The sequence below is a fragment of the Mus musculus genome, chromosome 16 (assembly GCF_000001635.26).
Source record: "Mus musculus strain C57BL/6J chromosome 16, GRCm38.p6 C57BL/6J".
Lineage (NCBI taxonomy): Eukaryota > Metazoa > Chordata > Mammalia > Rodentia > Muridae > Mus > Mus musculus.
In genome coordinates, this window is record NC_000082.6 from 23599514 (window position 1) to 23619806 (window position 20293).

The 20293-nt window shown below is 43.5% G+C and overlaps 1 protein-coding gene across 6 annotated transcripts in view; it reads left to right on the forward strand.

Moving 5' to 3' along the window:
• Positions 1 to 14709, forward strand: part of Rtp4 (receptor transporter protein 4) — a 94004-nt gene extending 79295 nt beyond the window's left edge. For 2 of the 6 annotated variants that reach the window (XM_030249255.1, XM_030249256.1), the window contains 2 exons: positions 10416 to 10636; positions 13368 to 14228. In XM_030249255.1, coding sequence (XP_030105115.1) covers positions 10476 to 10636; positions 13368 to 13956 — 750 coding nt within the window. In that variant the 5' untranslated portion in view covers positions 10416 to 10475 and the 3' untranslated portion in view covers positions 13957 to 14228. Of the gene's footprint in view, positions 1 to 1802; positions 2309 to 2921; positions 3023 to 6683; positions 6702 to 9548; positions 9625 to 10405; positions 10637 to 13367 lie in introns of those variants that run through there. The other 4 variants (XM_006522491.4, XM_030249254.1, XM_030249257.1 and 1 more) reach the window with 4 other exon arrangements.
• The last annotated feature ends 5584 nt before the right edge of the window (positions 14710 to 20293 follow it).

The window sequence follows — 20293 nt, forward strand, 5'->3', positions numbered from 1 at the left end:
AAGCAGTATAAATACACCCATTGATATTTCCCCATGCCTCTCGTGCTTTGGTTGCTGCTGCCAACTTGTCCTGTCTTAGAGTGTGCATACCTCCCTGAGAGTATGGCAGCAGAGAAATCTGAGCACTTCTCTACAGCTTAGCGGACTCCTCTGGGTCAGGAAGGAACTGCAAACTTATCATCATGAATAATGAAGGAACCCTAGCCTAGAATTCTTTACTCTCTACCCTAAAGGGATGAATTATGTTCCCATTCAACCACCTTTTTGGCAAATCCTGTGGAAGCAGGTGCCAGTTAGTTAATGAGATTTTAAAACTGTGAACAAGATCATGATTGCTCTCTTACTTCTAATTTTCTCCTTTAACTGAGCTATAGCCTTCCATCCCATTCTGCACACAAGCTAGTGTTACTGAAGAAATAAATTGATGGGCAGTAGCTGTCTTGGGCACTGCTTACCACTGATGAAGACTCTGGACTCAGTCCTCAGAACTACTGAGAATCAAAATGTTTTCTTCCATAACTGATCTGTGTTTTATTCCTGAAGACAGGAGGCTTCCATTACAGCTGCCTCACTGAGGTTCTTCAATCTATCTTAACCAGTTGGCTGGCTCGTCAGACATTAGCAGACTTGAAGGTCATTGAGGATGGATCTCCCCTTCCTGTGTTTCTGTTTACACATTATTTTAAAGAAGGGGGAAAGATCACAAATGCCTATAGTCTCAGGGTTCTTATTGTTGTGAAGAGACACTGTGACCACAGCAAAGGAAAACATTTAATTGGGACTGACTTACAGTTTCATTAGTCCATTAGTCCATTATCCTCATGGCAGGAAACATGGCAGCATGCTTTCATGGTGCTGAAGAAGGAGCTAAACATTCTACATTTTGATATGCAGGCAGCAGAAGGAGACTGTGTGCCACACAGGCCATAGCTTGAGCATAAGAGACCTCAAAGCCTGCCTCCAAAGTGACACACTTCCTCCAACAAGCCCACACCTACTCCAACAAGGCCCTACCTCCTAATAGTGACATAACTATGTGCCCAACATTTGAACACACGAGTCTATGGGGGATATATCTATTAAAATTCACATCTCTTCTTATAATTTAAAATACATAGAAAAAAGATGATGTTAGGACTAACTGGAATTTGCTAAGGCCAATTAAAAGAAGGCTACTTTCTCCTGGTAAAGCAAGATATTTTAATGGATTTTCTTTTAACTTTATTTTTCTTCTGTCAGTTCTTTTAAATCTACTGTGTTTCTTGATATTTAATTTTTTAAAAAAAATCTGATTTGGTTGGAGAGTGATTTTTTTCAACTACTGGGAAGATCTTAATATTACCAACTAGCTAGAGATTTTCTGGTAAAGAATAAGGAGAGTCAGTCCCTTCCTCTAAGAGTCAATCCACATGGGCCCATCAACCTCCTGGCCAGGAAAACAGCCAGCAGGAAAGCTGCATCTTCCTATACAGTTAGGAACATAGTGTAGAGCCTGCCTAAATGTGTATGTAGGCCAATTGTCTCTTTGGTTATTACTCACTTTCAACTCTCAACAGTGTGGGCACACAAAAAGAGAGAGACATTGTGCTGGCTGGTCTTATGTCAACTTGACACAAGCTAGTTAACTGAAAGGAGGGAACCTCAACTGAGAAAATGCCTTCATAAGAGCCTGCTATAGGGCGTTTTTTTTTTTTTTTTTAGTGATTGATGAAAAGGATCCAGTCACTGTGAGCAGGGCCATTCCTGGGCTGGTGGTTTTGTGTTCTATAAGAAAGCAGTCTGAGCAAGCTATGACGAGCAAGCCAGTAAGCAGCACCCCTCCATGGCCTCTGCATCAGCTCCTGCGTCCAGGTTCCTGCCCTGCTTGAGATTCTGCTCTCACTGCAGGATGCTGAACTGCTATATGGAACTATGAGCAAAATAAAGTCTTTTCTCTACAAGTTACTTTGGTCATGGTGTTTCAACACAGCAATGGTAACACGAACTAAGACAGGCACTGTCTGCTTCATAAGAACACATTTGTTCTTCCTCCTGTAAAAAAGGATTCTCTATGTATAGACTACTGAATGTGTCATTTGTTATGAACTAACCTTTTATCTAGATGTCATCAAAAAGTCTGGTCCAAGAGGAACACAAGCCTCTGTGGCCTTGGCCTTCCCTGCTACTGGAGGAGACTAAAGAGAAAAACAGCAACACCATACATCTTAGAGACAAGACTGACCCCCGACTAGGAGCTGTCTGCAGGGCTGTCTGCCTTTGTTGCTCCTCTCTCCACTGGCTATGGCTGAGAGGCAGACAGATCATTAAGGTATTTTCAGGTTGCAGGCTCTCTGGATAAAACAGTTGAAAGATTTTACTCTTGGGTTTTGCATGTGGCAGTCCGAATGGCTGGCTGCTTGCACACTCTCACTTTGTGAGAATGGATTATTCCACAATGGCTCCTCTAGGAACATGCTTGAGAGTGTCACCTATCATTCTGTTATAAATGCTACCTATTCTCTACACCATGAGTTGTTAGATTTTTAAGGCAATAGAGAGACGGGAGTCTGACCTGCAACAGTTGGGACTGTGTTAACACACACAATGAGGGCAGCCTCTCTCCTGTGGGAAGTTGAGGGGTCTGCCAGGGGAAAAGGCTGACTGTGACCCTTTATATTGGTGGGATGAGTGACTTGAGGATAAAGAATGTGAGGAGCTTGGGAATGAGAAAATTGGTGGGGCCACAGCAGGCTATGTATCTCTCCTTCCTGAAACTATTTGCTAAATGTGAAGCAGACTGTCTCTGGAGACAGCCTGTCTCAACAGACATTCTTTTTTTTGGCTAACCAATAGGGTTGAACATGGTCATCTGTAATTCTATGAAAATCTTGCTTTACCACTGAGGTACTCTATCAGGTGTTACATCTGAAATCATTTGACAGAGAATACATGGACTGTGGAATCAACGGGAGACAGAGAGAATTACTGGAGCTAACAGGAGATAGAGGATTGAAGGTTCCCATCATCACACTGTATGGATTAGGTGAGTCATTTTCCCCCAGTTTTAGTGAGGAGGTGGTAGAGATAATGATAGCTAAAGCTAGACAACAACCAAGCATGAAGGACGAGAGTCTATTGTCCTTAGTAATACAAAACCTGTTGTATATGTATATGATGTATATGTATATGTATATGATGATGTATATGTATATGATGATGTATATGATGATGTATATGTATGTGTATGTGTATATGTATGCATGTGCAAACCTATGTATATGCATGTGCATTTGCATGTGTATGTAATATACATGTATACTTATATCTCACTCCAAGACAGCTTCATGCCCAATAGTATTTTGCCAACACACACTGGACTTGATGGAGGTTGGGGGATGAAGTTATGGGAAGTTTGGTGAGTAGGTGTAAGAAATATCAAATGTGAGCCTTTCCCATCAAATACTATAAAACTTGTGTTTAGGACAAGCAATTCAAATCTTTTTTATCTTCCCTCACCTTGTAAGATTCTCATGCAAATGTTATCCCCTCACACATACATACCATTAAGGGGAGTCAATCAGAGAAGAACACTCAGACACAGTCTATAGCAAATTGAAGCTCTTTATTCCAACTAGCCGGAACTACACTTAGTTATTCAGGACCTAAGTGTAGTACCAAGCATTTAGAAAAAAGGGGGCTTTAATGGCAAAATACACATCCTGCTAAATTGTTCCACAGTTTCAAGGTGAGGTTTTATGCAAGCAAGAAGTTTAACAGGAGCTGACAAGCAGTTAGCCATTGGGGAAGATTTGTTTAAGCAGGTGGTTTATAGAAACTAAGTTAACTGGGGCATCTTGACTTTGGGTTCCTAGCATAGAGTTGGATGACTTTCCATTTGATCTCGCATCAAGGAGATCTAATTCTCATTAACTTTGAAATGGTTTTAGCAAGAATATGAGATGGTGAAACCTCTGCAATAACTGCTCTGTTACATTCTCCACTGGTTTTATGAGCATGAGTCAAATCGTTGATTCATCCTGTTCTACGGGGCCATAGTTGGTCCTAAGGACAAGTAGCTTACCTGAATTTATTCTCTGTTTGATGTACTTATCCATGCAATTGAGTAAGCTTGATCAGGGGAAAAAAATTAACAGTCTGACTAAAGCTGTCAATAAAATGGTTAGCTATGGGAACCATGCAGAGACTGATACTAATTATCTGATTTATGCCTCCTTTCTTCCATTTTGTTGATATTTTCTCTGACCACGGCACAGTTTTCTCTAACTACTCATGATTGGTGGGCACAGAAACTACAAGTTTCCCCTAGGATCATACAAAGTCCTCCCTGTTTTATTAAAAAAAAAAAAAGGAAGTCTAGAATTCTTTAGTTCTGAAGGACTACATTGGCAAAGTATTCAACGTGGCTTTCCATCCTGGAAATAGAATTCTCCAAATGTCCTAGGTCTAAGTCTATCTTGGAACTGAGTCCCCTAAAAATTTGATTCCCAACAATCAAGGCTGAGGTGCTTAAGACACTTGCATGGCTATTCCTGCCCCTCCTAGGATTGTGTCTTAGTCTGGGTTTCTATTCCTGTACAAAAATCATGACCAAGAAGCAATTTGGGGAGGAAGGGGTTTATTCAGCTTACACTTCATCACCAAAGGAAGTCAGGACAGGAAGGAGTGTTACTTACTGGCTTGCTTCCCCTGTCTTGTTCAGCTTGCTTTCTTATAGAACCCAAGACTACTGTCAAGGGATGGCACCACCCACAGTGGGCTAGGCCTTCCCCCCTTGATCACTTATTGAGAAAATGCCGTACATCTGAATCTCATGGAGGCATTTCTTAAAGGAAGACTCCTTTCTCAGTGATAACTTCAGCTTGTGTCAAGTTGACACACAAAAGCAGCCAGTACAGACTGGAACCAGAATTGGGATCTGTTTGACCTTAATTAACATTGAGTCAAGGGCAGTATGAGCTCTCCCCTCTTCTCCATTATATCTGGCATATACCTAGGGGATGGCATAGAACAGTGTGTGTGTAGGCAATCACAGTGAGTCGAAGGAGGCACATTTAATCACACTGTTAGTAAGTAAGGCAGTTAGCTCCAGGAGCATGAAGGATTATTCTGCCCTCTAGGCCAGCTTTGGTTAGCTGGGCATTTGAGCAAACTTCATAAAGTGAGGAAGCAAGATTATAATTTGCGGACATGATGGAGATACCTTGTCCTTGGTAGAATGATTCTCACTGGGTAGGGAATGCATAAAATCATGGTCCCTGAAGGCCTTTTTCTAGCCAGTCTTCTCCACATTCTGATTAGCTAACTTCTGTCTCTTCCCTAGACCTTCACTGTTTCATCCCTGGAAGGGACTTAAGAGAGTAGAAGTCCACCTGAGTTTCCCATCATCAGTTTTTCTGAGTTCCTATGTCCAGGTTTGGAGTGGATGAGGATTATGTATCCCAGGTTAATAAACTCAGTCTTAGTGTTAAGGTGTCCAAGGTCCAAGTGATTGTCTGTCTGTCACTGTCTTCAATGATGATTTCAGATGACGACAACCACTTTCACTGCAGTTGGGGTGAGAATACTTGAGTAGGATCCCTTCCGACAGGTTCCAGGGTTCAGGAAGGGATCCTCTTTATCCCTTCCATGTCTCCTGGGTGGAACTGGTGGGTGAGTTCAGAAGCAGGAGATGGCAGGACTGACTCCCTTTACAATTTGGTCAATACCTTGCAAGCTTCTTGCAAAGCATGCAGGGATTTGAGAAGGGAGTGATTATACATTTCTGCCTAGGAAATCTCTCAGAGTATGGGGAGGGTGGGGGTGTATCTGAAAGACAATTTCAAAAGGAGACAGCCCTTTCTGGTAAGGACCTCACTGGGCCCTGAAAAGGGCAGAGGGGAGGAGGTTGGCCTGAAAGTATAACAAAGTAAAAACAGAATTCTAGGCCTTTAGGCCCAGGCTTGGGAATGTGGCCTTTGTAAAGGTATACTAATCATAAAACAGATAGCAACATTCCTCCACCCACCTGCTTCCTGGGTTCAAAGAGTGCTCATTCAAAGAAAGTCACCCTGACCATTACCAGAACCTGCGATGCAAATGTACTATTGTTAGGGGCTCTTAGAAGCTGTCTTGAGAGTTAACAATTACCAGGTATTCCTTGTGACTCTTGTAACTTTGCACTTCCTTGTGACTTTTAACTGGTATCTTTGGTATCTTCCAACAACACCCTCCCCACTTCCTTGAGTTGTGGTTTCTTCCTTTAAATACCCCCTTACCCAGCTACTCGGGGCGCCACGGTCCTCTACCCCTACATGGTATATGACCGTGGGCCCGAGAGCGCTCTTAAATAAAAATCCTCTTGCAGTTTGCAACAAGACCGTTTCTTGTGGGTGATTTTGGGGTGTCGCCTCTCCTGAGTCAGAATGTGGGGGAGTCCTCACGTTGTGGGTCTTTCAGACCCAATTTTTGACAGTTTCCATGAGCAATTTGTTTAGCGTCTCCTTAAGACTTTTACTCTTCTGTTCTACCTGACCTAAGCTCTGTGGCCTATACTGACAATGTCATTCCCAACTGTTTTATACCCTTTTTTTTAGATTGTGAGACAATTTGGCCATGAAGGCCAAGCCATTATTGGACCCCAAAGCTAGGGGTGGTCCAAACTTTGGAATTATTTCCTGGAGAAGTTTCCTAGTAACGATTGGAGGAGTCTCTGTTTGAGTTGGGTAGGTTTCCATCTAGTCTGAAAAAGTGTCTACAAACACTAGCAAATATTTATAGCCAAAAAGAGCAGGCCTGACGGTACTCAGATATTCTCTACCAGAGTACTTAGAACAAAGGCCTTTTAAAGGTCAAACTCAGGTCCTGTTAGTTCTGTCAGCAGCTTCAGGGGGGTCGGTTTTGTGTAAGCAAGCAGTTTAACAGAAGCCAAGTTAGCTGTGGTATCTTGATATCAGGTTGGGTAATTTTCCTTTGTAATGTATTACCCTGTAAACCACCTGGTCCAATCTGTTTACATAAAATTCCCTGTAGTGGGTTTGGCCTAATGCTGCTTGTACTCTAATGTTAATTTGGCTCCCAGAAACTGCTTACTCAAGTACCTGAGGGTTGTAGCTTCTGGTAACCTGCCCCAGTTAGTTCTGGGTTGTAAATAAAATTGCCAACAACCACTGGAAGTCTGGACGGACAGACAAATGGGATTTTGGAATTTCCCGGGCTTGGGAGCATACCGGGAGAATGTGGAGGAGAGGAGAGACATTAAGGCTGAGAAGAGTGCAGGAGAGAGAGAGGCATGGCTGCCACGTGAAGGAGATGGGAGAGCGTAGCCCAGAACATGGCCCAGTTGGGCAACCCTCTGGGTCCAGAGCAACAAAGAGAGAACAGAGAATTTAGTTAAGTAATAACTTGGAATTAAGCTCCAGGAGGTTAGGCAATGGCCCAGCTATTGTGCTGCCTAAGGCATATTAAAATGTAAAGGCTGTGTGAGTGCCTTTCATTCGGGAACACAAACTATTGCGGTTGATATGGAACCTGCCACTGGGATTTATTAATTAAAATTTTAGTTCAACACTCCCCTGCTCCATCCCAGGAATTTGATAGCCTGGAACATAGACTATTTCCCCCTTGGACTGGTGACCCCTTTCCCCTTCCTCCTTCATCTTCTGTGTGTAGTTTTCAGATTGGCCAATCAGGTCAGACTGTGAGGTAATCACTACTTGAGTTAGAATAAAAACTAAGTTCACTTCTAGTCTCTGTATTCTCTCTTTGGATCACACCTCCTTGATCAAGAGCAAAGTCTACTTGGCCAGATACCATTGGAGAGTGATGGTCTTTCTTTGACCCTGAATTGTTTTTCTAGTATTAGGGATGGGGGAATTGCGAAGGTGAATGAATGTGATTAAAGTCCGTTCTATGAAAGTTCTCACAAACCATTAATAAAAGCATGATTAAAAACTTAAAATCCTAACTGCATATGTAGCAGAAGATGGCCTAGTCGGCCATCATTGAGAAGAGAGGCCCCTAGGTCTTGCAAACTTTATATGCTCCAGTACAGGGGTACACCAGGGCCAAGAAGTGGGAGTGGGTGGGTAGGGGAGCAGGGCAGGGGGAGGGTATAAGGAACTCTCGGGATAGCATTTGAAATGTAAATAAAGAAAATATCTAATAAAAAAAAACCCAAAAAACTTAAAATCTTAAAACTAAAAGAACAAAATAGAACAAACCAATTCTTAAGAATGTATCTAATTCCAAGTTCCCAGATTTCCCTATGTTTTCTGTCTAGATGTTAGGAAGGAGAGAGTTACAGAATAGAACATCCAGGTCTGGCCCCGAAAAGAAGCCACATCATTAAGGCTCTGGAAGATAGGCAGATTCTGTTTCCAAGATGGAAGAAGTAACGGGATTCTAAGGATCAAGTGTCCTGCTTGTCATATGCTTTCCATTTGACTAAACTTCAGAGGAACCAAGGTTCCTGTCTGGAATTGCCTTTAAAGTTCTAGTTCAGTCCCTGACCCTCAGACAGCAAGTATTTGCATTCTTTCTGTAGGGATGCTTCCCACCTGGGCTCCAGTGTTGCCTGCTGGGTAATTTACATATGGAAGTAGAACTTGATATGCAAACCCAAGGCTTTAAAAGCATCAGTAGTCCTCTTTCTAAATGTCAAAGAAAGAAGTCCACAGTCTGGACCTTTCCACCTTTGCTATCTGCAGAGGCAGCTTGGCTGACTTCCAAAAATGGTTCTCACCAGGCTTGTAAGCCATAGCAGCTTTCCTATGCTCACAAAACCAAAGACAAACAGGATCCAAGAAAAAAAAATGGTAAGATTTGGTAGATGACCACGGAGCACACACACTGGAAGTTAGTTACTGTAGTCCAGATCTGGTTTCTTGCTTGCTTTCAAGAGTCTATAATTACTGCTGGGGCTTATGAGCTTTGCATTTCGCCCACAAACAGCTCCTTGTAGCAGCTCCTAACTCGGACAATCTGCAGAACACCTGTGACAATGGGGTCACTGTGCCTGTCTCTCTGAAATGTCTCTCACAGGAATAATCCTCTGTTTAGCCTGGTCTCTTAGACAGTTCCCCAGGCAGTAGGGGAATTCCTAGCGCAGGCTGCCAGGTCGAGGTTTTACTACTGTCTCCCTAGCTCTGGCACCCTGTGCCACCCCATAACAAGTGTCCTTGGCTTCTCTCCAGGCAGTGAGGTGGATGCAGACACAGCAGGTGTTGAAATCATAGAGACCCAGGTTCGAATTTGACCTCTGCTTACTTGCCTGTAACTTTGCTACAAGGTTTGCCAGCTCTTGATGTGTGGGCTCACTTGTAAGATACCAGAGTTAGAAAGAATTTCAGTGTGACAAGAAAAGAGACTAGGACTCACATTTTAGTGTCTGAACAAGGCAAACTTACTCCTGGTCAAGAGGGTTTTCTCAGGAGTGGGAACACACCAGGACAGGAAGCCTCCATGTGGTTGGAGATGGTGTCTTTCTTCCTATTGGTTGGGGTCTGACATCACAGTTTAAAGATTAGCTAGTGTAAACCAAAGAGGCTGGTCGGAGCGCCCCCCCCCCACATATGTAGGAGAGGGCTACCATGTCTGATTTCAGTGGGAGAGGATATATCTAATCCTGCAGAGACTTGATGCACCAAGGTGGGTGGGGGAAACAGAGGTTCCTTCTCAGAAGGGGAGGGAGAATGTGGGAGGAACTCTGGGACGGGAGGAAGACCGGGAGGGGGGCAGAATTTGGGATGTAATAAAATAAATAAATTAATTAATTAAAAAAAAAGGAATAGCTGGTGTGAAAAGAACCTTTGGGAAGGAAGAAAGGAAGTCAGAATGGGGTCAGCCACTTAACTCTCTTAAGGGTCCCAGAATGTAGCAGGGCCTTTGCATAAAAGGTTTTACTAGGTGGGAAGATGTTAATATATTTGCATCCAAGGTGCAGGAGATGAAAGGAGTTGAATTATTTGCTGCAAACACAAAAAAAATACAAGTTTTTCAGTGTCTCAAAGAAAATACTCATATTTATTTTGTTGTGCTGTTTTAACACCAGGAACATTTGCAGTGCGGATTTTTTTCAGGGTCACTAGGTGATTAGGAACACAACCTCTTACAGTTCTGAGATCTCCGGGCCACCAGCATCTACTGGGGCAGGCGCCTTTTCTCAGTCACTAAGCACTCCTTTATTTCAATCCCCACACTGGTGCGTTGTTTACAGTAAAAATTATAAGAAAACAAAATGAAAAGCTTCCCACACAGGAGCCGCTAGAATGCAAACCAGAACTCCGCAGTTTCAGCACGGCCCTTTAACACAGTGGCAGCGGCGATTTGCTGCCCTAAGGTTTCTGTGCACCTTGGAAACCGAAACTTAAAGACAGACCGGGAAATGGAAACTGAAAGAACCGGGAAACTGAAACTGTTCTTTGTTTCCTCTCTCCCAGATTTGAGGAAGACAGTGAGCTGCTGAGTAACCCGGGGCCTCAGCTTCCACACCTCTGAGAATGCTGTTCCCCGATGACTTCAGTACTTGGGAGCAGACATTTCAAGAACTGATGCAGGAGGAGAAGCCCGGGGCCAAGTGGAGCCTGCATTTGGATAAGAACATTGTACCAGATGGTGCAGCCCTGGGATGGAGGCAGCACCAGCAGACAGTGCTTGGCAGGTGAGTGGAGTCTGGGCAGCTGGTCCCCTTAAAGACCCCACTACGTGCAGAGGCTTAACTGTGCTGATGCAGCCTCTAATACTTGTTAGAAAGAACAGGTGTGGCTAACTAGATTTTCCCAGTCTTTTGTGATCACTAGGCTAAGATGGTTAGGGTCGCTTGTACTCCATGTCCCCATGCTGGTTTTCTTTCTTTCTTTCTTTCTTTCTTTCTTTCTTTCTTTCTTTCTTTCTTTCTTTCTTTCTTTCTTTCTTTCTTTCTTTCTTTCTTTCTTTCTTTCTTTCTTTCTTTCTTTCTTTCTCTCTATCTCTCTCTCTCTCTTTCTTTCCTTCCCCCTTCCCCCCCCCCTCTCTCTCTCTCTCTCTCTTTCTTTTTCTGAGACAGGTTTCTCTGTGTGGCCCTGCCTGTCCTGAAACTCACTCTGTGGACCAGGCTGTCGAACTCAGAGATCCACCAGCCTCTGCCTCCTGAGGACTGAGAGTAAAGGCGTGCTCCATCTTGTTTAACTTAAAAACTGCTTGCCCTGCCAGGTCTCCTTACAAAAGCATTTCAGGAGTCCTTGAAGAATGACTCCAAGTTCCTACAAAGTCTTCCCTCCTGCTCTCTGTTGCTGGATCCCCAGCCAAAAAAAGACGTGGCATTGTATCCAGCTGCTCAGCCCTCTTATCAAGAGAAAACATAATAAAACTCTTAAAATGGAAAAATGGATTTATCTACAATTTGGGGATGCCACTGTTCATAGTCTGTCTCTGCCTCCCATCTAACAGTGTTATAATTCATGGAAAGGATGAGACAAGATCTGCATGTTATCAGAAATGTTGGCATACTTGACTGTAATTGCAGATGATACCAGGGAAAGCAGGTTCCTTCTTTGGGTCCTTAATCTCCTCGCTAAAAGGATTTTAGAATGGGGACTCAGATGGAAGTTTGAGGGCAGTTTATTAGAGTTTAAAAGAAAAGCCCCAGAGTGGGCAATACCCTAGGATTTCAGTTTCTGTGGAGCTGTGTGGTGCTAGACAGCCACACAGCAGAGACAGGACGAGTAGAGAAGGCGGGTGTCATGGAGGAAAACATGCTTAGAGCAGAGGTTACGCTTTTTCTGAGCGTTTGGTTTCAGACTCAGGGATGTGGGACTGAGGTGCGCGAAAACAGACCTGGCCTCCAGGTTCTCCCAGCATCCCTCAGTCCCTACCTGGCATACCTAGCTCCTAACCCTGAACTTTCTATCGCAGGGGCTGGGCTCCCTTCCTCCAGAGGCTCCTCCCAATATAATCCAGACATTTTGGTCTCTCCTCCTCTTCCTCCTCCTCCTCCTCCTCTTCTTCCTCCCTTCTTCCCCCTCCTTCCCTCCCTCCATCACCTTCCCTCCTCTCTCCCACCCCCCTCTCTGCTGACACACCCTTTCTCTTCCCCCTCCCCTCTCCCCATGCCAACTTTCCTAACCTTGGTCCTTGGGGCCAGTGAACTTGCCCAAGAGCAGCTTCGCAATAAACCTGCCTTTAATATAATCTAATCTGGCTTGAATTGGCTCATTTCATGGGCAGAGAAGTAACCTGATGAAAAGTCATCAGACTTCTAGAGCCAGGCAAAGAGAGTTGCCATGCTGGGTCACATAAGAGCCTGCAATAAGGAGCAGGAGTCCTGGGAAGGAAAAGTACAAAATGGTTTAAAGGGAATTTCACCTATCTTTCTAGCATTGCTTAAGGCAAACGTCTTTGGAGGGGCTGTCCCTCCTTCCTGAGGGGTGGTCAATTGGTCAGGTGCATAGCCAGTCCAATTAGAAAGTTAAAAATCCACCCAGGCAATAAATTCTATTCTCTTGACCCAAAGGAGTTTGGCCTTAATGGGCTTTTAGTGCTATTTTAAGGCTTAGATTTAGTTGTGGGATCTTTGAGATTTGACATTCTCAGGAGATACGAACTTATGACTCAGGGGCCAGAGCTTCTACAGAAGGCCTTTCCCACTCCCAGCGTATGTCCTGTAGGGAACTAGAATTGAAGAACAAAAAAAAAAAAAAAAAAAAAAAAAAAAAAAGAAGAAGAAGAAGAAAAATTGAATTTCAAGGGAGTCCTTCCAGGCTATTCCTGACTAGCCCCATCCAGGCTGCAGCAACTCTCCTGGCCTGAGCCCTGCTCAGCACTAGTTCCTAAAAATTGACTAAGATCAGGCAGCCACTTTACAGAAAGCTTGTGAATAAAAAGGAGAAGGCTAAAACCCAGGTCCTGGAGTGTCTGAGCAGTAGCCCTTTCCTATTGGCTACCTCTTCTGTAGTCTTAAACCACCTTCAGGTGACCTCCCCTTGTCAGGAGTTTAAAGATGGCTAGCCTGGGAAGTTAAACCCTCGTTTTCCAGAACCCTAGTGACTTTTCTAGGGCTCCTAGAACCCTCAGTTCATTTTTCCCTTTTCAAGGGTACCTGCCCACCCTTGCCCTACCTCAAACTGTGTTTTATCCCTTATGAAGCCTCAGCCATAAGTTTTTCCCATGTTAGTCATGTTGCTCATTAGAGGTGATGTTATGTAGTAGGTCTTTTCCTATCAAAGAGGCAGACTCAGTAACAGGAAAATATCTAAAAGAGATTGCCTCTTGCTCCTGTTTATCTGTGACCATGTCACTCAAAACCATGTGAAGTTCTCTACACTGAAGGGGATTCTTAAATCCCTTAGCTGACCATTTCCTGTCAGGTCTGCGGCCAGCCAAGGACACAGAGGATTTCTTTCTTCTGTCTATAGGTTCCAGTGTTCCAGATGCTGCAGAAGTTGGACCTCTGCTCAGGTGATGATCTTGTGCCACATGTACCCGGACACTTTGAAATCGCAGGGCCAGGCACGCATGAGGATCTTTGGTCAGAAGTGCCAGAAGTGTTTTGGATGTCAATTTGAGACTCCCAAGTTCTCCACAGAGATCATCAAAAGAATTCTGAATAACCTAGTTAATTATATTCTGCAGAGATACTATGGACACAGGAAGATAGCATTGACCTCGAATGCATCTTTGGGTGAGAAGGTGACTTTGGATGGGCCCCACGACACACGCAATTGTGAGGCATGCAGTCTAAACTCTCATGGAAGATGTGCCCTTGCACACAAAGTAAAACCACCCAGATCTCCATCTCCATTACCAAAGAGTTCCTCCCCATCAAAGAGCTGCCCTCCTCCGCCTCAGACCCGGAATACGGATTTTGGGAATAAAACTTTTCAGGATTTTGGGAATAGAACTTTTCAGGGATGCAGAGAGCCCCCCCAACGTGAAATAGAGCCACCACTATTTCTGTTTTTGTCTATTGCTGCATTTGCCCTTTTTAGTCTTTTCACTAGATAATAGGTTTATCGTCTTGTTTTAATACCTTGGTGATCAATGAAATAGATGTCATTTCAATAGGACAGTGAATTCATATAGAATCAAGTAAGGTCGAGTATATAAAATAAATCTGCTTTCCTGGACATGCTCTGAAAATAGCCTAAACCATGGCCCACACATAATGGACCCAATAACAGATTTGTATTGAGTTGCTGAACTGTCTGCACTAGCTTGCTCACGTATTGTTCTCAAGCTATGTTGATTAAATAAATCTTGATTATAACTAACAGTCACCTGTGCTATGAGATACAAAGCGGCGGCCGGAGTAAGGGAATACCTGCAGGGCCCCTGCCAAGGTGCCCCCTGAGAAATCATGCCACGTAACAGACCTGGTGTAAGGGAGTTTATTAGTGAGGGAAGCAGGGACCTAGAGAAGTGGGGAGCAGAGCTATGAGGACAGAGAACGGGGGACAGAGAAGGACAGAGAGAGGGGCTGGCCAGGAACACGAGGGAACAGAGAGAGAAAGAGGAAGGAGGAGGGGGGCTGGGGAGTAGGCTGCCCCTGCACCACCTGGCTCGAACCCAGTGGGCAGCAGGTGATGACATAAGCCTAGGTCCCTGGGAGAAGCCTAGTGGAATCTTCTGTTAACCAACAATGAGTATTATTGTAAATTTACTGTGGCAGACTGGGTGATGCTCCCCCCCCACACACACCAAAAATGCCCTTCCCCATAGCCTCTAGAATTTGTGAATAAACTCTATTTGTTGGAAGAATGGACTTCGTAGACATGATTAATTATGAGATTTTGAGGTAAATTGTCTTGCTTTATCGAAATGAATGATAACAGAAGGTCCTGTTTTGTTTTGTCTTTTCCATCAGGGTCCAACAAAAGCTCGTTGTTGAAGGTGTGGTCTTAGGGTGGTGGTGCCCTGGGAGGTAGCAAAAAGGTTAGGATATGGGCTTAAGGGGGCATGGATCATTAGGGCAGGTTCTTGTCAGCACATTGAGGCCCTCACCCATTCATTCCCCTCTCTTACTTCTCAGTCACAATTAGGTGAGTATCCTCTTTCTCCCTCTACAGTCAAGTCGCCACATTCATGCCTGCCACATGGTGCCAAAATATTCCCAGATATTTTGTTAGAACAAGGAAAATCCAAGGAATACATCTCATCAGAGGAGGCAACAGGGCCAACAGCAGGAGAGGAGGTCTGAGGATGGGAGCACAGACTGGAGCCAAGGGTTTCAAAAATGAAGGAAAAGCTCACCAACTGTTAGAAGTTAGCGTCTGAAAGCTCAAGCAGCAGAAATGGGCTCTTCCTTGCAGCCCTCCATCACATGACTTTATAGTTTCATTAGATTTAATATATTTTTAGAGTGTGTGTATGTGTGTTTATGTATGTATGTGTATGTGCATGTATGTATGTGTGCATTATTGTGTGTATATTCGTGTATGTGTATATGTGCATGCATGTGTGCATGTGTATGTATATGTGTGCATGTTATATATGTGCATGTGTGTGTGTATGTGTGTGTGTTCGTGGGTACATGTCATGGACAGGGCACATGCGAGGTCAGAGGAAAACTTTCTGGAACCTATTTTCTCTGTTCATCATGAGTTCTGGGAGTTTTGGAGCTGAACTCATGTCAGGTTTGGCTGCAGGCATTTTTTATAAGCTGAGCCCATTCATTGACTCAACTGTATACGTGACTTCCAGAACTGTAAGTTAGTAAGTCCATATTGAGGTGCCAAGTTTATGGTCATTTCTTCAGCAACCATAGGAAACCAGCATCCTAGAAGGAATAGGTTTTAGGTATGCTTCAGTTTCATGAAAACAGAACATTTCTATGTTAGAAACACAGACCCTTTCTATTCCCTCCGTCCCTCTGTCCTATAAAACCCACTCTAATTGCCCCATCACTAAGGATTCCTTTGGATTTTATACTTCCTGGAGCTATCATGTTTTCTTGTCTTTTAGGAGTCACCTGGGAAATATGCAAGAGTTTGATGACCTGGGATTCCATGACATAACACTGCATCTTTCATGTTCTTGGTCCATCTGTTGGATATTTCTGTGTGGCTGCCACCCTGCCTTCACTGTATGACCATGGTTAAGAACAACCTCGGCAGCACAGACGACCTCTTGGTCTAAGTCACCCAAGCTTATCACCTCCCAGTTATATTTCATGTTGTCACCTTCATCATCCTCTCTATTGTCAAGTCCTTTCCACCTCTCCGCTCTGTGTTCCTCTGTTGTCCCTGATGTCTCCTTAGGACAGGATTGTCCACAGGCAGGAAGGAGTTAATTGGAGTTTGTAGACAATACTTTACACTTCTGGGGAACAGTGGCAAGCAGAACAGTACAAGACACCTGTACGAGCTACAAAGCAATGGGACTTGCAGAAAGGCCCCTAGGAGACAATAACTATTTTTATCAGTTATTATTTATCATGACCGCATATATACAAACAGTAATTTGATCAGTTGAAGTCAGAGAGGCCAGAAAACAAAGGATAAAAACATCTGTTTCTGTTCCCCCCACCAGCTTCTATTCAAATCCCAAACCACGGTGTGTGTGTGTGTGTGTGTGTGTGTGTGTGTGTGTGTGTGTGTGTGTTTATCTCTGTGCCTGTCTTTGTGTGTTCTGTTTCTATGAGCCTTGGGAGATTGACCTGAAATCTTCATCTGTTGCCTGACTATGTTAATATGTTAATCTGGTTCAAGCCATTATTCTTCCCTGAGCCTCAGTTTCTCTATCTGAAAAATAGGCTAAGATAAAGTATAGGGGATTGATATGTTTAACTCTGATCTTTCTCATGAGAAAGGTGGAAAAGATCAATATGTAAGAGCAAGTGATAGGGAACTGACTCCGAGTAGGGAGATGGAAAATAAACATTAAATATGGGGAGATGTAAATAGCAACCAACAACTCTAAGGGAGACGCTGGAAGGAATTTCGAAGACGCAAGATCAGAGGAACACCTTGTGAACTAGTATCCCCTGATACCCCTTCAGCCTAGCAAGTGCTAACTCAGTGAATAGATCAAAGCCTTATTCTCTGAAAACATAGAGTCACAGAGACTCTGGACTTTGTGGATTCCCAAGGCATAGGGTGCTACCCATTTCTATTTCCATCTCATGCTCCCATTTCTTTATCATATCTCTGGGAATCATAGACTGGTTCTAGCTGGACATGGTACTCTTGCTGAGTTCCTTGGTAAGAACCATTTGACATTGAGGATCTTGAGGTCTTCAAGAGGCTTGAGTCTCAGCTGTGGGAAACACAAAGATAGCAACTGAGGTAATGTGATTGTTGCTAAGCAGGGCTGTTCCTCTTTGTGTGCTTGATTTCTAATACTACTTACATTTCCATATTGGAACCAGGCTGCCCAATTGTTAGCGTTGCGTCAGTCTCCTACGGCATTCTTGAGGGTGCCTTGTCTTCAAGGGAGCATGTCCAAGCTGTACCTAGGGCTAAACCTTTAAGATATTGATCTCCCACTGACTTCCTGGGCTGGCAGTGTCTGCAGGATACCGTATTTGATAAAAGTAGGATTTGCCACAGTCATACCACTGCATGTGTAACTCTATTTCTGAAAGTTCAGTTCCTAGATCTAAAGCAATGTTTTATGGCTTGCCCCTTTGCTACAGCAAGAAAATAGAATATTTCATACATGTTGCTCAGCTTCTGGGAGTGTTACTCTGAATATAGGTAGATACATTGCCCAGATCTTCCCTACTTCTTCAGATGGCATTCTCCTGTGTGAACATATGCATACATATTTCCATTTTATGTGAGTATATATATATATATATATACATATATATATATATACATATATATATATGTACATATATATATATACACACACATACACACACACATATATATGTGTATGAATGCATGCATATATATATATACATTTATATGTATGGTCATATGTATATCGATATATATATATACCATATGTACATATATATGTGTGTGTTTGTGTGTGTGTGTGTGTGTGTATTTGATAACTTGACACAAGCAGAGTCATCTGGAAATAGGATCCTCCTGTGAGAAAATGCCTCCATCAGATTGCCTATAGGCAAGTCTGTGGGGCATTTTTTTGATCAATGATTAATAAGAGAGATCCATCCCACTGGGGGTGGTGCCACCCTGGGCAGGTGGCCGTGGAAGGTATAAGCAAGCACACTGAGCAAGCAAGCCCTCAGGTGTAGTGAGCCAGCAAAAGTGTTCCTCCACGGCCTCTGCCTGACTTCCTGCCTCCAGGCTCCTGCCTTGACTTCTTTCCTAAGAAGCTATAAACTGCAAGCTGAAATAAGCCCTTTCCTCCTGAGTTACTTTGGGGCACAGTGTTTTATCACAGCAGTAGAAAACAACCTAAGACAGTCTTGTTGGGTGAGGAGCCTGCCTCTACCTGTATGATAGATCTCACCCATAGGAAGTAAATGAAGCCCGAGTGAGTGGATTTTGTTGACATGTTCATAAGCATGGGAAGGATCCTAGTGTCCCAGCCTCTGGATCTGGCAAAGCCTTCCTCCATTCCAAGTGTGAGTGTTGACAGTATGTGCAGAAAGTACTCCGCCTAGCTTCTTCCCTAGGACAAGCTATCAGGAGTTAGCAGTGTATGTTTTGGAGGAGAGAAGCCCAACTAAGTTCTCAGCATATGAGACCCTGCGTTTATGGATTCACCGAGCCGTGGGCCCTTGGAGAGCTGTGCTGGTCAAAGCCCTCTAAGCAAAGCCCTCTAAGTGCAGGTCTACGTCAGAATATCTGCTGTTCTCCATGATGGTGTGTTGTAATGTGACCAGTTTGCAACCAACTATCTGGTTTGTATATTCAGGGGATACTATTATTTTGAAGGCTCATATGTTCATGGTCAACTGAGAAATCAGCAGTCACATATAAACCAATCTCATTTAGTAGAAATTCATACTATGGGGTCAATTCATAGCCTCCATCCCCATTTCTATGGCTAGTTCACTCATGTGACCAAAGGACAAGTACTGAAGGGTTCAATGACAGAAACTCTCCATGCCAATCACTCTCTATTTGTATGGTTTAGGGTCTTTTTCTGGTGGGTACTTTAGGTAGGCATTATCATAACACATGTGTTTTGTTTGCTTACATTTTGTACCCATCTTAAAAATCCATTCAGATTTCTCTCCCTCTAATCTCACTGTCTCTAAGCTTCCTATCTGTTATACATTAAAGGCCTGTGTGTTAAAGGCTTAGTTCTCAACTGGCAGATCAACTCATTGATGATTAAAGATGATAGATTGGATCCTGAGGTCCTACGTAAAAATATTATTGCCACAGGCAGGGCTGTGGTTTTGACCAGACTGGAGCAATGAGGGAATGGAGAAAGGATAGACATACAGACAGGTGTACAGCCAGGGCCAGGAAGCAGGAGTGTTTGAGTTGCTGAGCAGGGGGAGTGGGGAAGGGATGGGGGCTTTCAGAGGGGAAACTAGGAAAGGGGATAATATTTGAAATGTAAATAAAGAAAATATCTAATAAAAAATAAACACACTAATGATGGGGAGTTAGGGAGTTATTGTAATTTGAACTATAGGACAATGTATATTTTCTTTCTCCTTCCTTTCTTCCCTTCCTCCCTCCCTCCTTCCCTTCACCCACCTTCCTTCCTTCCTTCCTTCCTTCCTTCCTTCCTTCCTTCCTTCCTTCCTTCCTTCCTTCCTTCCTTCCTTCCTTTCTCCCTTCTTCTTAAGAGTCTCACTATGCAACCCTGGCCATCCTGAACTCAATGTGTGGACCAGGCTGATTTCTAGCTCATACAGATCTGCCTGCCTCTGCCTCTTGAGTGTTTGAATTCAGGGCATGCATGGTGATGCAAGGCAAAAGTACATTTCATAAGCTATATACACATGTGACTATGATAAAAAGTGGCACTTAAAAATGATAGTTCATGTGGTGTTTCCAGACCCTCCCTCATCAAATCATTCCTATTCATGTATTTTTTGCACTCTGCTATGCTTCTCGATTTACATACTGGAGGATTGACCTGGTTCCTACAGTAAAGGATTGAAACAGAAATAGAAAGGGAAAGTTCAGTGGCAACTCCAGGGCCCCCAGTGAGCATTATCAGTTAGGCCAAGCAGCCAAGTTGGGGTCTGAAACAGAAGCATATTTTAGTTGGTAAATATTATAAGTTCTGAGCTGATTCTCAAGTGAACAGATATTTAACCTGAGCACGCTCAGTAAACAAGCACGCTACTGTTAACAAGGTTGGGCATCCTCTGAAATGGAAAAAAAAAAAAAAACCCAAAAACCAGCTTTCCCCTGAGTCAGTCAATAATTGTAGCCCCAGGGTAAAAGCTACATATTTCAAG